We start from the raw sequence: 20,502 nt of genomic DNA, 5'->3' as shown, positions 1-20,502 counted from the left end.
CCTTAGCTTTCATAGGAGAATTGGGTCCAGATGAGCTATAAGAGCAAATCTTCTAGCCGAAGAACATACCGCCCTTTATGAACTGCATCTACCCAAAAACTGAAAAAATATCATTTTTTTAGGTATTTGGTATTTATTTCTATCTTCTATCTTATTTATTAAAAATGTAATGAAACGAATTTGATTTCTGCTATTTTTAACTTTTGATTATCCCATTTATTCTATCCTAATTTACATTGACTTTAGATAGTTACTCATAACTTAGCTTAATTAACAGACTAATTACATTACGCTACTCAATTTCATTTGTCTCAACTCCCATCATCTGATCAGATGGATCTCTAGAACGCTGGTTGAAACTAAAATTCTCATCGATTTCTAACAGATATGTGGGTATCAGGCCACGGCCTTTCACAAACGTCTCACCTCTAAAGTTGCATTTAATATTGAAGGTTTCCAATATTTTTGCTGTTTCCTCAGTGACTTGGATAGAATCAGGTAGTCCCGTGGAGTCCATTCGTGAAGCCATATTTACGGCGTTTCCCCAGATATCGTAAAATGGTTTATACGAACCTACAACACCAGCCATGACTGGACCGTTCGATATGCCTTCAAAAGACAAACAAATTTATATTCTTGTATGTATGTGTGTGTGTACTTTTATTCAGCATAACGATTACCAATTCGTAAAGCGCTTACGGCGTGACCCTTTTCTTCATTTTGTTCTGGATTCTCCATATTAAAAGCTTGTAATGCACAAATAAGATCCAAAGCGAAGCACGCCATGATATATACAGCAACATTGCCGGGACTGAACTTATCACTGTCCATATTTCCAAGAGCGATACTTTGCATCAACCGATCATCGAGATAACTTCCCAAAGCTGGCGAAAAAATTTCTCATATTAGTGATGTTATTGTAATGGTGAGTGAAGCATATATGTATATAGTTTTCAACCATAATGCATTGTACAGATCCATAAGTAAAAACCTTTCAGCTGGTAGTCGAAAAATGCACACAGCTGGGATCACCTTATTCCAAAACCCTTTTTTATGTCGCCTGGTTTCAAGAAAGTACCGCGCAATTTTAGTCAGAGAGAGAGAGCTAAATATATTTTGCTTTACAAAAATCTACACCAAAATTTTCGATAAGTAATATATCGCCGCCGTAGCCGAATGGCTTGGTGCGCGACTACCATTCGGAATTCACAGAGAAAACGTCGGTTCGAATCTCGGTGAAAACACCAAAATTAAGAAAAACATTTTTCTGATAGCGGTCGCCTCTCGGCAGGCAATGGGAAACCTCCGAGTGTATTTCTGCCATGAAAAAGCTCCTCATAAAAATATCTGCAGTTCGGAGTCGGCTTGAAACTGTAGGTCCCTCCATTTGTGGAACAACATCAAGACGCACCGAAGATATTGCATCTTCAGAAACTATATACCATAAATTTCAAACTGAAATTTCGTACTGAATAAAACTCTAAATAAACTCATGTTTTTCTTATACTTAAAAACAAAATCACCAAAGGTATTTCACTTTAAAAAGCCTACATAAAAATTTTCAACATTCGATAAATACCGCACGGGTGTTTACGCGATGTTATATGAAGAAGCAAAACAATGAGCCTCAAGAGCAAAGTTCACTTATATGAGACACGCGTAAGGCAAATTTGGACATATGGAATTGAAACTCGAGCGGATACAACTACAACAGAGCGAATAATATCCACCGTCGAAATGCAAACAATGCAAGCTGGCTGCACAAGGCCCGATCTCAAAGAAACGAGAAGATACGAAAGATGTGCGAAATCACTGAAGTAGTAAAATGGAGCCGCAAGAGAAGAAAAGAATAGAACCAGCATGTAAAGGGAATGAGAGACGATGGATTGACAAAAATTGTGATGACAGGTCAACTTAAAACAGCGTTGGCACGAGTGCCTGGCCGTCTGAATCCGATTCGAATGATGACATAATTGTATTCTATTAAAAAAAAAAAAAACAACAAAAAAGTGCGTGTAGCATAGTACACGTACATGATTCAATTATTTAAGGTTTGCTCACTAGTGACATTCGATTTTTGACACTCCCTTACAAAAGGTTGTATTTAAGAAGGTGAATAAAGTGGAACAAATTAAATCCTTTTTGGTAAAAATCGTAGCAAAAAAGTATTTTCTTACTTAAATGGAAACAAACTGCGAACGGGTTAAAAAATTAATTTTAATTAATATTTGAAGTTATTAGCGGAAATTGCCGAGTCTAATATTAAAACAAGAAATTATTTCACTTAATCCAAGATTTTATTTTGTGAATTAAAAACTAAATTTAAAACCGATCGCGAAATTACGAAGCTTCGCCAATATGAAACTATTTTGTTAAAAATAAATAAATAATTGGCACGTATAATTCTGTTAGTTGTTTGGCCGAGATCCTCCCCCTTTCACAAATGGAAGGACCTACAGTTTTAAGCCGATTCACGCAGATGGTTTTTTATGAGGAGCTTTTTCATGCTGGTACTGTGCTTTGCTAAGCCTCCTCTGGACACTTCATCCATCCATGGGAAGGTGGGCTCATTGGAAACAAGTTCCGTCAATCTCAACTTTTTTATAATGAGGTATGCAATGCTATCGGTCGCGTCGGGACTATCCAATTATTCTCTACTGTCGTAACTCTTTGGGAAATGCTAGCTCTTTGCAAAACATGAATTCCGTCTAAATCACCACATCAAAAAAGTAAAGCCTTATACATTCTCCACTCATCGATCTCGGATTGCATCAATTACTCTATCATGTCTTGACTTCAGCGGTGTGTATTTCATGTCATACTACCATAGTCCTGAACATACCGATGAAAACTCTTTAGCGAGTTGTTGCTCGTAAGTAGACCATTTTGAAAATGAAATGTTTTTCTACAAATTTTACTTTGCTCCACTTTTACTCAAATTTTCTAGAGCTAGCAACTCAGTGCCTTGGTAAGGGAGCCGATTTGTCAAGAGAGAACGAGAAAGCTGCTTACTGAGCAAACCTTTTATTATTGAATCATGAGTACACGTACACATAACTGAAATGAAACTTTCAAGGCAGACAAGTAAAGAGGGAGAGACCCGAGAGAGAATGAGAGCGAGAAAGAGAAAGAATATATATGTAAATAAAGACCCGAGAGAGAATGAGAGCGAGAGAGAGAAAGAATATATATCTAACTAAAGACCCGACAGAGAATGAGAGTGACAGAGAGAAAGAATATATATGTAAATAAACTTACAACATTTGCAGAGAATACAAAATTTACAAAAAACGGAAAAGGGTCAACCGATGTAGGTAAACGCCGGACACAAACCGTGGCAACAACGTGCACTACTCGGGCGTTTATCACCCGCACAAACACAGCGATTCCAGGACCGTAGTAACGGCACAAATTACCGCAAAGTAATACCAATAAATCCGTCGCCGGAATGGATAGCACTTTATAGTACGCACAAGCACTAGCCAGGGACCGAAAACAGCCCCAAACAGTTGGCACCAAGGAAATATAACGCCAAAAAGTGAACACCAAAAATATATTTCCTACAAGTTTGCACCAACACACAAGCGCCAAAAAGTTATTCCTCACTAGAAATTAGCAACCACAAGGAAAAACTCAGGAAAAATAGCCTAAAGTGTGTCTTATAAGGTATAGCTCTCTCTCTCTCCTTTTCCTCTACGTTATATCTTTTTTCTCTCTCGCGGAACGAAAATCCCCAAAACGTTACATGGCCTTGAAATTTACTCTCCATTCTCGCTCGTCCATCGACGTCTAAGAAGTTCCACTTAAAAAAATAAAATTAAATAAATTTTTTTTTCGTTGAAAGAACAGGACACAGTCCAACAATAAAGATGAAGAAGACAGAAAGAAAGGAGAAATACCAAATTATTAAAAAATAAATTTTTTGTTTAATTTTATAAGTAACCGAAGTTATTTCACTTAAAAAGACTTTAGGAAGACAGAAAGAAAGCATAAATACCAAAATTGTTAAAAAAATAAATTTTTTGTTTAATGTTAAAAGTAACCGAAGTTATTTCATTTAAAAAGACTTTATAAAAAATTTTCAACATCAAATATTCCTAAATTTTTTTTTAATTTTTCAGTTTTCTAGCCTCACTCACGCCTACAAATAAATATTTTTTTAGAATAATTCAAACTACTTGGATCACTTGACCTCAATGCGAGTATAAGTAGCAGGAGTATAAAACAATAACTCCTACTTACGATTGTATTCGTTCTCAGATCCAACGGAGATGCTTGCGTCGGGGTTACTTGCACTTAAGCCACACGCGGCCATATACGTCCAACCAGCCACTTTAATTTTTTCAATCTTATTGATGCCCGTATATGTGTTTAGCTGCAATAGAGAAATTATCGAATACTCATACAAGTGTAGAAAAATAGCCGCAGATCACTCACCACCCGGTCGAAATCACAGATGATTTCATTCAAGACACGCATGCCAATCTGTTCCGTATCATAATTCAGTATCGTTGCAAACATAACAGCCACATTTTCGTATTGCTCATAGTACAGTTCAGTTGACAACTGATCCTTCATGTACATGTCGGCTATGCAAGAATGTTAAGAAATTAAACAAAATAAAACACACATAAAATACATAATACATCCCACAAGGAAGACACAGCTAAATTACAAACCTATGTGGGCAGGCAAAATATTGCCGATTAATATGGAAATGGTTTTGTTTGTAACTTTTGCATTGTCTCTCTTCCTGCGCAACTCATATTTCGAACTGTAGTCAGAAAAAATTACAATAAAACAAAAACAAAAAGTCCAAAAGTCTCATATTTGATTACGAGATACTCACTTGTAGTCCATGCGAGAAATAAACTCAGCCTCTCGATTTACTATATGGAATGACAAAAGATGTATCAGCAACAAAAATAGCTGCGCATATTCGGGTAAGATATATTGATTGGAGCTTAGGCTACGCTCGAAAATAAACTCGTACATCACAAACGAAATAATTATGTAAAATGTTAGCACAAGAAGTGCAACAATATACTTAATGAAATAAGGAACGTGCGTGAATAAAAAGATTAGACCCAGATTTTGCACTATACATTCTGTGACGGCCTAAGATGGAGATGGAAGTCAATAAATGCAAATACAATTTTTCATAATTTACATATAAAAACGGCTACGAACCCAGGGACTGAAGCATATATTTTCGTTCACGTTATCGTCATACACTTCCATCTCGACAATCTCATTTTCAATCTGAAACCGATCGCAATCTAACTGAAAGAAAACATATTAGAATGAGCCGGTAATAGGGTTGCAAAATGTCTACTAACATAGCATGAACAATTTTACGTATGCGCAAAAGAAGTTTGACGAAGTTTAACTCAGATTTTATAATACGTGAATACTGCGATAAAACAAATAAAATAAATGATTAGCGCTTACATTTATGTTAGGTGTTTGGCCGAGCTCCTCCTTCTATTTGTGACGTGCGTCTTGATGGTGTGCCACAAATGAAGGGAACTACAGATTTTAAATTTTTATGAAGAGATTTTTCATGGCAGAAATATACTCGGAGAGTTGCCATTGCGTGGCGATGGGCGATAGCTATTAAAACAAAAAACTTGTTCTTCAATATGGTGTTTCACGGAGATTCGAACCTATGTTCTTCGAATAGTAGTCACGCACCAACTCATTCGGCTACGGCATTCCTTAAGATATATTAGCATTTTATATGGATGACGTGCAAAACTATTTGATCGAAAAAAATATATAAAATTACGACACTGAGTCCAGATTTTGGAGATCAATCCTATTTCCCGTTTTTTCGTGTTTGACTAAGCCTGAGAAAACTAAGTTCTCGCTGTTTTTTTTTATGAAAATATTTCTAAAAAAATGGTTACAAATGCATCATTGAAAGTATTGCCCCTCCTGGCTACTACTTTTTTCCAACTTTCTAGTAGATCTCGCATACCGTCGCGGTAAAACTGTTCACCTTTTGAGGCTATCCACGGATCAATCCATTTTTTGATGTCTTCATATGAATGGCACTGCTGGTCCGCTGGACGATGTGCCATCGATCGGAACAGGTGATAATCGGACATCTCAATATCTGGAGAATATGGCGGGTGGGGTAGGATTTCTCATTTTAGTGTTTCCAGGAAGGTTTTAATGGGTTTGGCAACGCGAGCCCGAGCGTTGTCATACTATAGAATCACTTTTTCATGTCTCTCCGCGTATTGCGGCCGCTTCTTGCGCAGTGCTCGGCTTAATCGCATCAATTCAAGTCGATGTCGATCCCCAGTGATGGTTTCGCTTGGTTTTAACAGTTCATAATAAATAACACCAACTTGATCCCACCAAATACATAGCATAACCTTCGCGGCGCGAATATTCGACCGAGACGACAATGTACAAGCATGCCCGGGCAGTCCCCATGACTTTCTTTTCTTTGGATCGCTGTAATGGATTCAGTTTTCATCACCCGCCACGATGCGATGAAGAAAACCCTTCCTTTTTTACCACTGGAGCAGTGGAAGTTGTTCACAGACGGAAAAACGACGTTCAACATCCTTAGGTTTTAACTCAACCCAAGGGGAACCCAAGTCCCCTGTTTCTGAATCATTCCTTAAGCATGCAATAGCTTGGAAATGGATTGGCGGGCAACTCCTAAGCTCTTCTTGCGTTTGACAGAGATCCTCATTGCGCAATGCCTCCAATTCAGCGTCTTCGAAGGTTTTTGGTCTTCCTTCACGCGGAAGGTCGTCAACATTAAAATCACCATCTTTGAAGCAACGGAACCAATTTCGGCACGTTGTTTCACTTAAAGTAGCATCTCCATAAACTTTTTGTAGCTCTCGATGCGCTTCAGCCGCCGTTTTTTCGAATGAAAGAGGAAAATCAACAGTTCCCGCAAATGACGATTATTCGGCACAAAATCAGACATTTTCATGAAACCCAAAGTGTATGATACCAAACCAAATCACTAATGTGTCGAAGCAGTTTGTTTACCATATGTCTAAGTTTGGTTTATGATGTTTGGGTTATGTTAGAATCGACTAGCACACACTGCTGGCGGCATCTATTGACAAACAGCGGGAGCTTAGTTGCGCACCTAATATATTCGAATAATTTTTGTTTGTCGCGCAGAGTGATGTTGTAATAATAATTGTGGTGCATTTCAGTGAATAGAATTCTTTCTGCAAAATTCCAACGCTAGTGGTTTTCTTTTAAACGTAGTAAACTTTGCACTGTTACGCTCTTTAGCGGAGGGCTTTGAGCGAAGTAAATATCAAAAGCGAATTTCTCCTACCTACCTTTCAATTGCAATTAAAAATAAGGATGGTGCATTTTAGAGCTTTGTTTCCGTGGCCTTTTTTGTTCGGAATTGCCAATAGATCAGCCACAAGGTCGGTTGTATTTTTTAAGAACAAATTGACCCGCCCTAACGTACAGTCTAAAGCCTTACTAACCCTCCGTTAGGCACCGAGTCGGGCCAGACTGGCTTTTTAGACTTTGGACGTGAATTTAATACATTTTTTATAGCTTACGAAATGAACTTCCAGGTAGCTTCCTAAAATTTAATTTGCTATCGATTTATGGATATAACCTTTTAAAAAGGATCACCGAACAGGACGAAAAAAGGACAGACCCGAATGCCCAAACGAAGGTTTTAAAAAACGTGTCTAACGGAGGGTTAAATACTCATAAATATAAATATTGTCTTCTGTTTTGGTGCTAATGAAATCATTTGAGCTGTATATAAAAAATATATTTAACACCCATTAATTTATTTTATAGTAAGTGAACTTTAGCGACCACCGTAGCGGAATGGGTTGGTGCGTGACTACCATTCGGAAGTGCGTAGGTTCTAGTCTCCGGGCATCAAACACCAAAATGATAGAAAAAGTGTGTTCCTATCGCCGCCGCTCCCTGGAAAACAATGGCAAACTTTCGCGTAGATTTCAGCCATGAGAAACCGCCTTACAAAAAATGTTATTCCAAAATCTCTTACACTTTATCAAACTTCTTTTACAAATGCACAAAGTTGACATAGTATCAATGTGCGTGTTCACTTATAGAGCCCATGGTAACCTACCAATTGCGCCAGAGTTAGAGATAACTGCAGTAAAAGTATGGCAAAATATACTCCAGTACGAAACCAGTAGTCTCGTTGAACTTTGTCTGAAGTTATATACATCCAAAGGCTGACTTTTGCTTGTGGTTTTGGTTCAAATACTGTACTGAAGAGCCTTTCCCACATTTTCTTGTACCAGACCAAACCCAAAACGAGCAATACAAATATATTTCCGAACAATGCCAACATCCAAAATATCGTCTCTTGTCTATCAAGGTGATTGATTAGGTGACTTAATTTTCATATTGATTTAGATCGGAAATGAACTCTCATACTCACGGCTCACTGATCGCTTGCATTATAATCGTACAAAGGATAATTATATAGGCCACAGCGATGCTGTATTTATACAAAATGTCGAATTGTTGCAGGTAGCTGAGCTCCCAATGCCAGTTTTTATACCACATGAATAACCACGAAATGTTCGAATAAAGAGTTCTTTCTTTTATCTCAACTGGTGATAGGCGTCTCTTCTTATTAAAGGAAAGCATTTTATAACTAAGTATATGAAACGAAACTTGTTTTTAGTTGTGTATGTTTGCCGATCTGAAGAACGCATGCTCTTACCGCCTAATTATACCAGATATTGGAAAATTGATATACTCTCGGTTCATCTCACTGTCCAGCATTACTTTCATTCTTTCCAAGGAATCCATTTGTTCGAAAACCTATTTGCAAAATATATAAAAATTGGCATATGAACTATGGGACCCCAACATATAACAGTCACTTGCCTGCCCCTCGGCAACATCGTCAAAATCGCCATGATATACGGAATAGAATGATGTTTGTGACATCTGAGCTTCAACAAGTTCCTTTGGGGAGAAAAAAGGGAGAACAAATCACTTAGCTCGATCAGAATGCTTAGTACACCGAAAGACGTAAAGAGGCAAGATTGGCTAAGGGTAAAAAATGTTAACCCCAACAGAGAATTTCAAAACCAGACAAGTGCTACAATGGCTGGGAAAACAAAATTCTAATACTGTATTGCAATACTCAAAAATTCATTAGTTAGAGCACGAAATTAATATAGAATTGGATATGAGTGAATACTGCAAACTCTTCGTCCCAAGTTTTTAATTAGAATTTTTAGAAGCATATTTGGTATGCAGTTTCACAGCTTATTAAATTTGGTAAAAACTGCTCTTGTTTTTTATAATTTTTCCCCTTAACGATTTAGCGCTTTTTTTCTTTTTTTCATGTAAAAAAGGCCTGCATTCCTTATATGGAGAAAATTATAAAATAAGAGTAAATAAAAAATGTTTCTAAAATTTTGTTTACAAAACCGAAATACTCCACAAACCAGTGTAGTGCCTTCCAAGTTGAGATCTATGCTATAGACAAAGAAACAAAAACGATAAGACTAATAGACTTGCCTCCGGCAAACTTTACCATTTTTGTTGATAGTCCAGCAGCGATCGAGGCACTGGTCTCAGCGCACATCAAACCAAGATGTGATAAAGAATGCAGGAGGTGACGCTCGCTTATCCACCACAACACCACACTTTGTTGGGTCTTCGGCCACTCTGGAGTAGAGGGAAATTAAAGAGCGGCCGCCGTAGCCGAATGGGTTGGTGCGTGATTACCATTCGGAATTCACAGAGAGGTCGTTGGTTCGAATCTCGGTGATAGCAAAATTAATAAAAACATTTTTCTAATAGCGGTCGCCCCTCGGCAGGCAATGGCAAACCTCCGAGTGTATTTCTGCCATGAAAAAGCTCCACTTAAAAATATCTGCCGTTCGGAGTCGGCTTGAAACTGTAGGTCCCTCCATTTGTGGAACAACATCAAGACGCACACCACAAATAGGAGGAGGAGCTCGGCCAAACACCTAACAGAAGTGTACCGCCAATTATTTATTTTATTTTTGATTGTGCAAGGAAATGCTCTGAGCTTGACCTTCAGCAAGTGGTAGAGGACATAAACATTCCTCTAAATGAACTCTTTACTGCGATTTACGTAAGCTTTTTATATCGGAACAACCAACAAGTACAGCACGCAGACACAATTAATTTAATTTTCTTTAAATCTACCCGACGTCCGAAGAAGTCTGAGTAGATCTTGCGGTGCCAAGGAGCCAAGTTGGTCGCATCTTAACCCATCACTGCCAAAGGCCTCAAGCCTGATTCGAGCGAAGGCGGAGCAGACGCACAGAAAGTGGTTAACCGTCTCATCCTCCTCTTCTCAATCTGGGCAGAGTACAGTGTCTGAGGCGCCTACCCTTAACATGTGCTTCGCCCATAGAAAGTGGCCCGTCATCAGTTCAACCAGCTTCCCACAGTCCCTTCTGCTTAATGAGAGAAGGATTTGCGACAGTCGGTCGGACATGACAGGTAACATAAGTTAAGTCCATCTGCAGCGTCTCTTGGCCTGCTAAACTCACTTGTGGGTTGTAGTAACCCATTTGCTAACCGTGGCTTTGATGGCTATAGAAGGGAGTAGCAGAATGGGCTTCGGGCCAAAGAAGTTGGCCTCAAGGCCCATCCTAGCTAAGGAGTCAGACGTCTCGTTACCCACGATACCCACGTGTCTCAGAGCCATGTGAGCTTAATCGCGGAAACTAATAAAAGATGGTCTCTGACAACTTACTGCATGGTCTTCAAAGGAATTTGGCTAAAACTGAATCTATAAAGGACAAAATGTCTGCTTCGATTCAATAGATCAACTACTAGCGTCTTCAAAGGTGTTATAAGGGGTCACTGTACTATTGACACGCTAGCCAGTAGAATAGATGTACCTCGCAGTGACTTATGCAGAAGTTGTGGAGGTGGAGAAGAAATTGAGTCGGTACAACACCTCCTCTGTAAATGTTCTGCGCTTCAAAGAAGTCGTGCGTTTATTTCTTCAAAGATATTTCTTCTTAAAAGCAGATCAGTGGTTTAAGCAACTTAGGGGATGGAAGTCAAATGCAGGTATCACAATGGGGCTTGGGGCCACCAAGTGTCCTGTCTTAGACAAGAAACATGGCTAACCTTACCTAACCTAACCTAACCTAACCTAACCTAACCTAATTGTAAGAGCACCTACAATTTTCTGGCTTGGTTCCCGCTATCAAACAAGCCCTTGTGCGTTGCTATAGATGTGGTAAAGTTATATCTTTTTCCTTTAACTTCTATCGGAACATAGGGCGCCAACTACGTTTGTTCGCCAACGGTCACGGCTGTTAAGCATCTCCAGGCCTACCGACTGCCCGTGCAGCCTATTGGAAGGGGTTCAAATGCAGAGTCTGCCTGGCAACATTGCCGCCACTTTTTCTAGGCGTATGCCCTATTCACTGTCACTTCCCTTGTCTAATTTCAGTGGCTACGTCAAGCTGGTTAGCGTTGTGATGAAGAAAGCTATTCGAATTTTATTGGTTATGCCGGACGTTAGCTCATTTACGCACACAACAGGGTTTCAGCATTTCGACTCACTAAGTGATTTTTTCGCTCACGAGCGTTATTTTAGATACAAATATAAACAAACTATGTCATATCTCAGCTAAATAATAAAAACATGCATATATTCTAATACTTACTTACCGGAGGGGGAGTAATTAGAAAGGTAGTTATATGATGCTTTCGCAGCAATGGATCATCGCGAGCCCTTTGGGTGCCTTCCTCGTACTTGAATCTGTCGTGCAGTCGATGGAGAGTTTCTTTGCTAATATGGACCCGTCCCGGTACGCCAGTGCTTTCTAACTTATTCGCGATAACAACGTCTTTGGAGTAAATATCGAATTGCCATTTGTTCTCACCAATAACGCCGGATAGAACGCTACCCGTATGCACGCCGATGCGCATATCAATTAAGACATCTCTAATGTCTCTGTTGTTGAATATTCATATGTATGTAAGAATGTATGTATATATGAAAATTCATGTAATATATTTACCTCACTTCGCGTATCCCCTTGATCATTCGCAAACCGAGTTTCACACAGGCTACGGCATGCTCCTCATTGGGAATTGAAACATTCCCCACACAGTAATAGCAATCACCTAAGAACTGTATACGCAACACTTTCAACTCCTGCAGTGGAAATTTTGTTTAAAGTTCTGACAATCAGGCATCACAACTATGCGCTCTACCTGTGCGGCGTTATCGAACCTCACAAAGAGATCGTGTAAGGTTCCCACAAGAGTGCTCACATCCAGAGTAGTTGTTAGACGAGTGTAGTTGACGATATCCGCATAAAGAATTGTGACGTCATCATGTGGTTCAATGAAAAGTTTCCTAAGGGAGAATAAACATTTGTAATGGATGATTGAAAATGATGGATTGGATTAAATGGATGGGTTTGAAATTGATCAAACGCAGCAGGTATTTTTGGGTAAAAACAGATTGGCTAATGTCCGTAGAATGAAAACAAGCCATGTATCTGCTTACCAGTGTCCATAGCAATACTGCGAGCGATTTGCAAACGGGCATACTTGCACGAAATATGTATGTTTGTATGTCTATAACTATTCATGAAATGCTCCGATTTGCACCGTGTTTGTCTTTATTATGAGCCTGGTCTCTTACGAGGGATATTTTTCGACAAAAGCTGATTAGGCAAAAACTGACGAAACTTACGAAACAGACATGTTTACAAGCCAAAATATAATATGTTAAAAAAAAGTTGAAATTAATTTTCAGACCCCAACAAGCAAAAAATGCTCAACTTTGAGACTTTGTCGACAGGGTCGATTCAAGACCTCAAAGATGGAATTCGTGAGGCTATCGAGGACATAGGGCAGCCACTTTGCAATTCGGTTATGGAAAACTTCATGAAAAGGATATTGTCCTGTAAGCGCGGTTGTGGTGGTCATTTGCCTGATGTTATTTTCGACTAATAACGGCATACGTTCCTCTTTATAATGAAATAAATATCCGATCATTTATACTAAGAAATATCACTTTTCTTTGAATATCAAAATAACACCTCTGATTAGAAACCCCTTTAATTACCATCACCCTGTATTATTTAAATTTATCAATTATTTCACACTACTATTACAATTTTTGAAACAAAAGAATAGTTTTTAAAAAAATTACCATCAAAACCGGTGTCACCCAACTGCACTAAGCGGCAATAGACTGGCAAAGCAAAGACGGAAAATCCACACTTTTTGCTTTCTATATCTGCAGATTTATTATTGTTGCATAGTATATTTAATGCCAGGTGCCATGCATGGATATATAGAGATTGGTGGCATGACGTTATACGAGGGTCCTTTGAAAAGTCAATGCAAAGTTAGAGCGATAGCACTACTGGCGCGTATGGAGATTATGTTTAGTTCGTAGTATCTCTTCGAAGAACACACACCAATTTTCAGCCAGATCGGTATATTTTTTTGTGTTTGGCACTCGAGGAAGTCGAGTGATTTAAAAAAAAATGGACGAAAAAGAATTTCATTTGTGAAATTTCACGCCTCAGCAGTTGTGGTGGCAAAATTATTGGAAACGTGGTTCCAACTCGTTTCACATGCTCCTATTCTCCAGGCCTCGCTCCCTCGAATCCTTCGGACTACTATTTGCTCCCCAATTTGAAGAAATGGCTGGCAGGAAAAAGATTTTATTCAAACGAGGAGGCTATTGCAGAAACGAATTGCTGCTTTTCAGACCCGGACAAATTTCGGAAATCATCAGCAAACTATAACAGCCTTGGGTGAAGTGTATGAGCCCAAAGGATGAATACGTTGAAAAATAAAAATGGTTTATATATACATACATATATATAATGGGCGCGTACACCCTTTTTGGGTGTTTGGCCGAGCTCCTCCTCCTATTTGTAGTGTGCGCCTTGATGTTGTTCCACAAATGGTTTAACCTAAAAAATTAAGTTGTTTTTATTTTTGCACGGACTTTTTAAACGACCCTCGTACAGTGGCGAGCATTACTGGGTGATTATTGCTTATTTATTTTATTTTCATTTTTTTTTTTTTTAATATTTACAATGTTTTTCCAGTTAAATTTTTTTTTTGTTTTTTTGAAATTTTGTTTAGTGTTTACCAAAACCATTTAACTTAAAATAAAAATATCTAACTTTTAAACTTATTTTGGTTTTATTTAGAAAAATTCAACAAAATTCGGTAACAAAATTAAATTGTTTTAACTAAATTTTTAGAAACATTTTGATAACACAGTTTTTTCTATTGGAATTTAGAACTGTTTTAAGAGACTAAAGACTCGCATTGATTTAAACTATTTTTTGTTATTTATTTTTGGTTTTATTTAGAAAAATTCAACAAAAATCGGTAAATAATTTAAATTATTTTATAGGAATTTTTAGAAAAATTTTGATAACACAGTTTTTTCTATTGGAATTTGGAACTGTTTTTAGTGGCTAAAGACTCGCATTGATTTAAAATATTTTGTTTTATTTATTTTTGGTTTTATTTAGAAAAATTCCGTAAAAAATTTAAATTGTTTTATCGGAATTTTTTGAAAAATTTTGATAACGCAGTTTTTTTGGAATTTCGAACTGTTTTAAGGGGCTAAAGACTCGCATTGATTTAAAATATTTTTTTTTTTGTTTTGAAATTTTTTACCAAAACCACATGAAATTTATTACTATAAGTCTAATTTTCAATTTTTTTTTTTTGTAATTAAAAAAATTCAACAAATTTCGGAAAATTTTAAACTGTTATCTGAATATTTAAAAAAATTTTTAGTACACAGTTTTTTTATTGGAATTTGGGGCTGTGGTTAAGTTGAAGTTTTAAGTGGCTAAAGACTCGCATTGATTTAAAATAATTTTTTTTGTATTTTTTTTTTGTTTTGAAATTTTTTTATTTTTATTAGAACCACATGAAATTTATTACTTTAAGTCCAATTTTCAATTTTTTTTTTTGTAATTAAAAAAATTCAACAAAGTTCGTAAATTTTTTTTTTCTTGTAATTAAAACAATTTAACAAAGTTCCGTAAATTTTTTTGTTTTGAAATTAAAAAAATTAAATAAAGTTCCGTAAAATTTAAACTGTTATCTGAATTTTTAGGAAAATTTTGAGTACGTAGTTTTTTTTTATTGGAATTTGGATCTGTTGTAAAGTAATTTTAAGTGGCTAAAGACTCGCGTTGATTTATAATATTTTTTTTTTTTGTTTTGAAATTTTCCTCATTTTTTACCAAAACCACATAAAACTTATTACTGTAAGTCCATTTTTCAATTTTCTTTGTAATTAAAAAAATTAAATAAAGTTCCGTAAAATTTAAACTGTTATCTGAATTTTTAGAAAAATTTGGAGTAGACAGTTTTTTGTTCATTATAGGTATAAGTTTTAAGTGGCTTAAGAATCGAATTGATTTAAAACACAATTTTTTTAATTAAAAAAATTTGTTTAGGGACAACTCTTCAGGTTTTTGGTTTTTTTCTTTTTCATATAGCAAAAGCAATTTATAAAAACTAAAATTTATTCTTTTTTGTAATTTTTTGGCAAACGGCCTTGCGCATCTTCTACCACAAGAAATTCAATACAGTAGGTTCTGTTTTTATGCGGTAGATACGTTCCGCAAGAAACAGCATAAAGAAAAAACAGCATAAAAAAAGCTACTAGTTCTATAGTAAAACTATAGATACGTTTCAAATGCTAAAACCGCATAAATCTGAAATAATCGCATAAAAAAGGGCACTAGTCCCATATTATTACTATAGATACGTTCCATAGACCGCATGAATCTGAAATAATTAAATAAAATCGCATAAACAAAATATTGTATCTTTGAAAATTATATCTTTATATATCTTCCATACTTGTAGGGTTAGCATTTCTGATGCAATCTGTGATGAGTTTTTGCTTAGCTGGTTTAGAATCTTGTTTATATGTACAATTCCCCATAGGTCGACATGCATTTTGTAATTTAAAAAAAACCGCACTATTTCAAAACCGCATAAAAAAAAGCCGCATAAAAACAGAACCTACTGTATACATAGAATAAAGGGCTAAAGTCGCTAGAAAAAAAGTTGCTAAAACTCGCTGCGATCTTTTGTCAACTCATAATTCGTACTTATTTTCCTATAATTTCCTGAGCCATGTTACTGAGTAAACGAAAATTTGCTGAGATTCATTCACATTAAAAATTTGAAAATTTAGATTTAAATTTGTGGAACTTTTAAAAATTGTGTTTTTTATATGGGTTTGATTAAAGAATATACTGCAGTTTTTAAAGAAAATAATGCAAAATTATTACTCGAAAAAATTGTAAATATTATAAACAAAGTCACCATCTTAATTATGTATGTAAAACCGTATTTTTTACATCTCTTCTAATTTTCCCATATTGGCGCTTCACTTTACGATATGCCACGGCGTCGTCATAAATAAAATTGTAGTGCCTTTAAAAACCTTTCAATTAGCGATGAAAAAGTAATAATAATAATAATAAAGATCTATATTGAAGACCAAATTTTCAGACTAAACCCAAATGCAACACGAGTACTCGTTTACCCTTTTCCTTTAAAAAGCTGTCTAACCTTGGGCTTACACAAAACATTGCTCTGAAGACAACTGAAAATGCGTTTTAGCCGTCAAAAAGGAGAAAACCGGTTTACTTAGCCTAGGCGTCCACACAGTTATAAGTACAAATCACTTTCAAACAACCGCCGTTAGTGTCGTATCGTACAAATTACTTGCTCTAACTTCGATTCTTCCTCGTCGCCGAATTGGGCCGTTTCGTCAAATCATTTGCCAAATTTACTGTCTTCGAAAAATCAAATACGGTGACGAAGACAATAAGATAAATGGCGATGTATTAGTAAAAAAGTGTTATGGTATCAAAATGGCACGTAAGTGCTATTTGAAGTCTACCTGTGGTACTCTTGTCATCTAACCTACCTGCCTACCTAGTAAAAGAGCTATTGTTTGCAAAAATGTCACGTACAAATGCCAAGTTAAGTAATATTAGCTATCTTTGGATATTTCATAAAAAATGTTACCTTATCCTAGTTTTCGAAAACTGCTCTTTGACTCTTAGTACGAATTTACTAACCTCACTTCTACGCCCAAACTCATCGATCTACTCATGGGTTTTGGTTTCTTCATTAGCTCAATGCGCATTTTTACGTCCTCTTCCATTTGAGCGGCGATTTGTTTTGGAATGATAGTCAACAGTAAGGCTCTCTATGGAAATATAATATAAAAGCAGCTGTTTAACTTATATAAATGAATGAAATTTGTGCATACCTCCTGGTCCTTCGCAGCGTGGAACAAAATGTTCTCCTCTATTAAATGGCGTTTGTCCACAAAGGTCATACGAGTAACGGTTTCGCGTGTTAGGCGCACAAACAAACCCAATACATTTAAACTCAGTATGAAAGTGCCTTCAGAAATGGCATTTGAAGCACTGAAATTTGTAGGTTCATTACTTTTCCAGCGATGTACTAGCAGGTGAAAAACTATTATATAGCCTATTGACACCACCACACCCATTATGACGGGGTAAATATTAGCGGTGAATGGCATGAAAATATATATGGAAATGATGATAAAGCTGTAGTACATTGGCTTAGTGATATTGTACAGCCAAGCATTAACAATTGGAATTGACAGATCTGCGAAAGAAAAATTAAAAATTGTAAATCGAGCAGTGCCAATAATAATAAATACTACCACTACATACACACAAACACATATAATATTATGTGAATTAAAATTTTTTAATACGTTCCCCTAGTTATGTTTATTGAGATACATATGCAAGCTGAAGTACCAGAAGGCACTGCCGCAGGCTGTCGAAGAAAGGAGCACCCGGTGACTTAAATCGGCTGCCAAGCACGGACATTTACAGATTTTCTGCATGTGTGTCGATCTTCCGATGACCGGTAAACACAGCTAAGAGTTTGGAAAATGAATGGCGTAGAAACCGCACGGTGGTGAAAGCATTTTCGAAATAACAAACGAAGAAATAGAGCTCCATATGAGCTGAGCTTTTTTGATAAATAAGTTGTGCAATTTACCTTTAACAACAGTCAAAGGGATGCTGATGACAAATTCAATCGACCTAGCAAACTCCACAACAATTTCATTTCCCTCTATGTTCTTACGTCCCGGAACCCAGCTCAGAGAAATCTTATCCCCATACCTAAGAGTCTTGAGTTTAGTCAGAGCTTTGATTGCATCTTGACTATCGGAAAAAATCTTCCCCGCACCCGCGTACACTAAGCATTTTGCATGCCGGTACGATCGCAATGACTTCTGTAGTATTCGGCAGTTTTAAAGAACCTAGCTATAATAAATTGGATGATTTAGAGGAAACTCCTGCTCCGACTCCCGATTCCATCTTGAAGCTCCCTCGTTTAAATCCTGCCTACTCGGAAAGATGGCCCTGGCCAGACCCTCAAACTACAGTTTGCGGATAGAGAAATCTGTACGAAGATCAGAGAAATACTTTGTTAGCTACCTAAAAATGCTACTATGTCCCTTGAGAGATTACTCGATGGAAATAACTTGAATTAATTGCAGAACGACATTACGGGCAGCACTAAGACAAATTCTACATACTCCGTTGACGCCAAAACAAGCAGTCCTTTCTACCCTCCCCAGCTTAGTGATATTGTAGCCCTTCAGAAGAGCTTCCCACCAAATCAGGCATTTATACAGGTATGTAGCAGCATAGTCAGCTTGGATTTTTTTGTAAGCTGAGCTGGTGCAGTGGACATAAACAGCTACACAGAAAAACTGAAAAACGCGCGGCTTCGGACTATCTGTGGCTTCCGTACAATACCGGACGATGCTGCTTTCGTTATTGCAGCTCTAGTCGCCGTAGACATTGTGGCAAAACAAATGCAGATAGTGCATATAAGGCTATCCGAACCCGACGGTAGAACAAGACAACAAAATAATACCCACTGGCAAGACCGGTGGAACAGATCACCGAAAAGATGATGGACGCATGGGCTAATACCCATTCTTACAACGTGATTAGAAAGGAACCATGGGGAAACGAACTTCCATCTAACCCAATTCTTTCAAGGCACGGGGTACTTCGAAAATATCTCGAAAGATTCGGCCGTGACAGTTCCCCAAACTGCCCAATCTGCACGGAGAGGGAGGAAGCGCTGATCAGGTCTTCAGCGTGGGCATTAGACGCTATTCTCTTGAAACCTGTAGCATATTAAACGGAGAAAATATTGTAGATTTTATGCCGAAATCGGGTGATAACTGGAAGCGAATCTGCGCGCATGCAAAACATATTCACAATGATTTAAAACGCGGAACTTCGTAGACGTAAGAACTAACAGCCTATGAGCTCACCACCACGTGAGGTAATAAGTTTTCGGCAGTTCCGCGGGGAGAGTGGCAGATTGTGGAGAGGTATTTAGCACGTGGGTGTCGCTGAGAGGCTAAAAGTCTTGCATATTGCTACGCCGGTATAGCAGTAGTCATGAGAATTTCCTCCTCACGGGCGTCATACCGTAAAAACAAACAATATTTGTTATGCCACACACGTCTACACATCCTCGACTACACTGGACATTCAACGCATCAGCATAGTTTACACGCAAAATTTTAGAGCACCTTTTATAGAGAACCATTTTTATTGTCTCACTTACCCATAGCTACGAGTATGATAATAGCCGAAGTTGTTGTTACATATTTTAGCCAAGGTAATCTTTCATTTAAATGCGCACTAAAGTTCAAAGACAAAATCAGGATTACCACCGCAGCAGATCCGAGGTATATTGCTGAAACTCCATAAACAGATTTTCTTTCCTAAAAGCGTTTTCGATTTTCAAATACCATATTTTTAATGAAAAAAACATGAATAATGTCGCATACCGATGAATAAACTGTTGTAAAGAGCAATAATGAGTGGACGCAAATGATGAATACCAGCATTGAGATGAACGAGTATAGCTGACTTATATGCACCCGATTCATATAGGCCAAATAGTATTCTTCCACATCCAATTTGGTGCATTGCTCCTTTATAATATAGAAAAATATTCAAACATTTTTACAAAGAACTGCACACGTTTTTAGCACATAATTTTTTTTTACCCTTAATACGGTTAGCTCAAATTTATCACTTCCCTTCGCACGATTTGCCTTATCAGTGGAGAAAGATAAAAAGGTTGCCGAATCACGGGCCCACGATCTTCGGGGAATCATGTTTCAGAAGTTTAGAAAATTTTTGTTTTCCGAAGACTTAATACACAAATGAATTTTCTTCAATCTTCGTGTGTTTTGATCTTTTGTTTGAAAGAAGTAGGAGAATTAAAACATTCAAACAGAAAACAAAAATTATTTGTACAGGTAGAGTCAGGTGAAATTTTATCGGTGATATATTATAATACTTATGTAGGTTTTGTAAAGTTTAGTCTTACATTCAGCATCTACGAGTATAAGGTATAAGGGGGTATAAGAACTACATACCATTTCCAAAAGTCACATGC

The 20,502-nt window shown here is 37.1% G+C and overlaps 1 protein-coding gene across 1 annotated transcript; it reads right to left on the bottom strand.

Moving 5' to 3' along the window:
- Positions 1 to 292: 292 nt before the first annotated feature.
- On the bottom strand, positions 293 to 20,218 carry LOC129246397 (adenylyl cyclase X E-like). The gene is made up of 19 exons (XM_054885190.1): positions 20,108 to 20,218; positions 19,886 to 20,032; positions 19,660 to 19,819; positions 17,291 to 17,658; positions 17,097 to 17,227; positions 12,214 to 12,358; positions 12,018 to 12,154; positions 11,665 to 11,950; positions 8,878 to 8,958; positions 8,711 to 8,811; positions 8,423 to 8,641; positions 8,105 to 8,351; positions 5,191 to 5,283; positions 4,850 to 5,118; positions 4,680 to 4,774; positions 4,438 to 4,589; positions 4,243 to 4,375; positions 681 to 884; positions 293 to 609 (listed from the first exon to the last, which is right to left on the bottom strand). Exons 1-19 carry the CDS (start codon positions 20,216 to 20,218, stop codon positions 293 to 295), a joined length of 3,396 nt encoding a protein of 1,131 aa, XP_054741165.1.
- Between the last annotated feature and the right edge of the window lie 284 nt (positions 20,219 to 20,502).

Source organism: Anastrepha obliqua, chromosome 4 (assembly GCF_027943255.1).
Source record: "Anastrepha obliqua isolate idAnaObli1 chromosome 4, idAnaObli1_1.0, whole genome shotgun sequence".
Taxonomy (NCBI): Eukaryota; Metazoa; Arthropoda; class Insecta; order Diptera; family Tephritidae; genus Anastrepha; species Anastrepha obliqua.
This window is presented reverse-complemented; position numbering and strand designations above follow the sequence as displayed.

Bases quoted from the DNA above. Each gene is read 5' to 3' on its own strand.
- LOC129246397 (XM_054885190.1), bottom strand. From the start codon at position 20,218: ATGATTCCCCGAAGATCGTGGGCCCGTGATTCGGCAACCTTTTTATCT. The intron at 17,659-19,659 runs GTAAGTGAGACA...TTTCTTTCGCAG, and splicing joins TATCATACTCGTAGCTATGG to ATCTGTCAATTCCAATTGTT. The intron at 5,284-8,104 runs GTAGGTTACCAT...GTTTTCTTTCAG, and splicing joins CTCTAACTCTGGCGCAATTG to TTAGATTGCGATCGGTTTCA.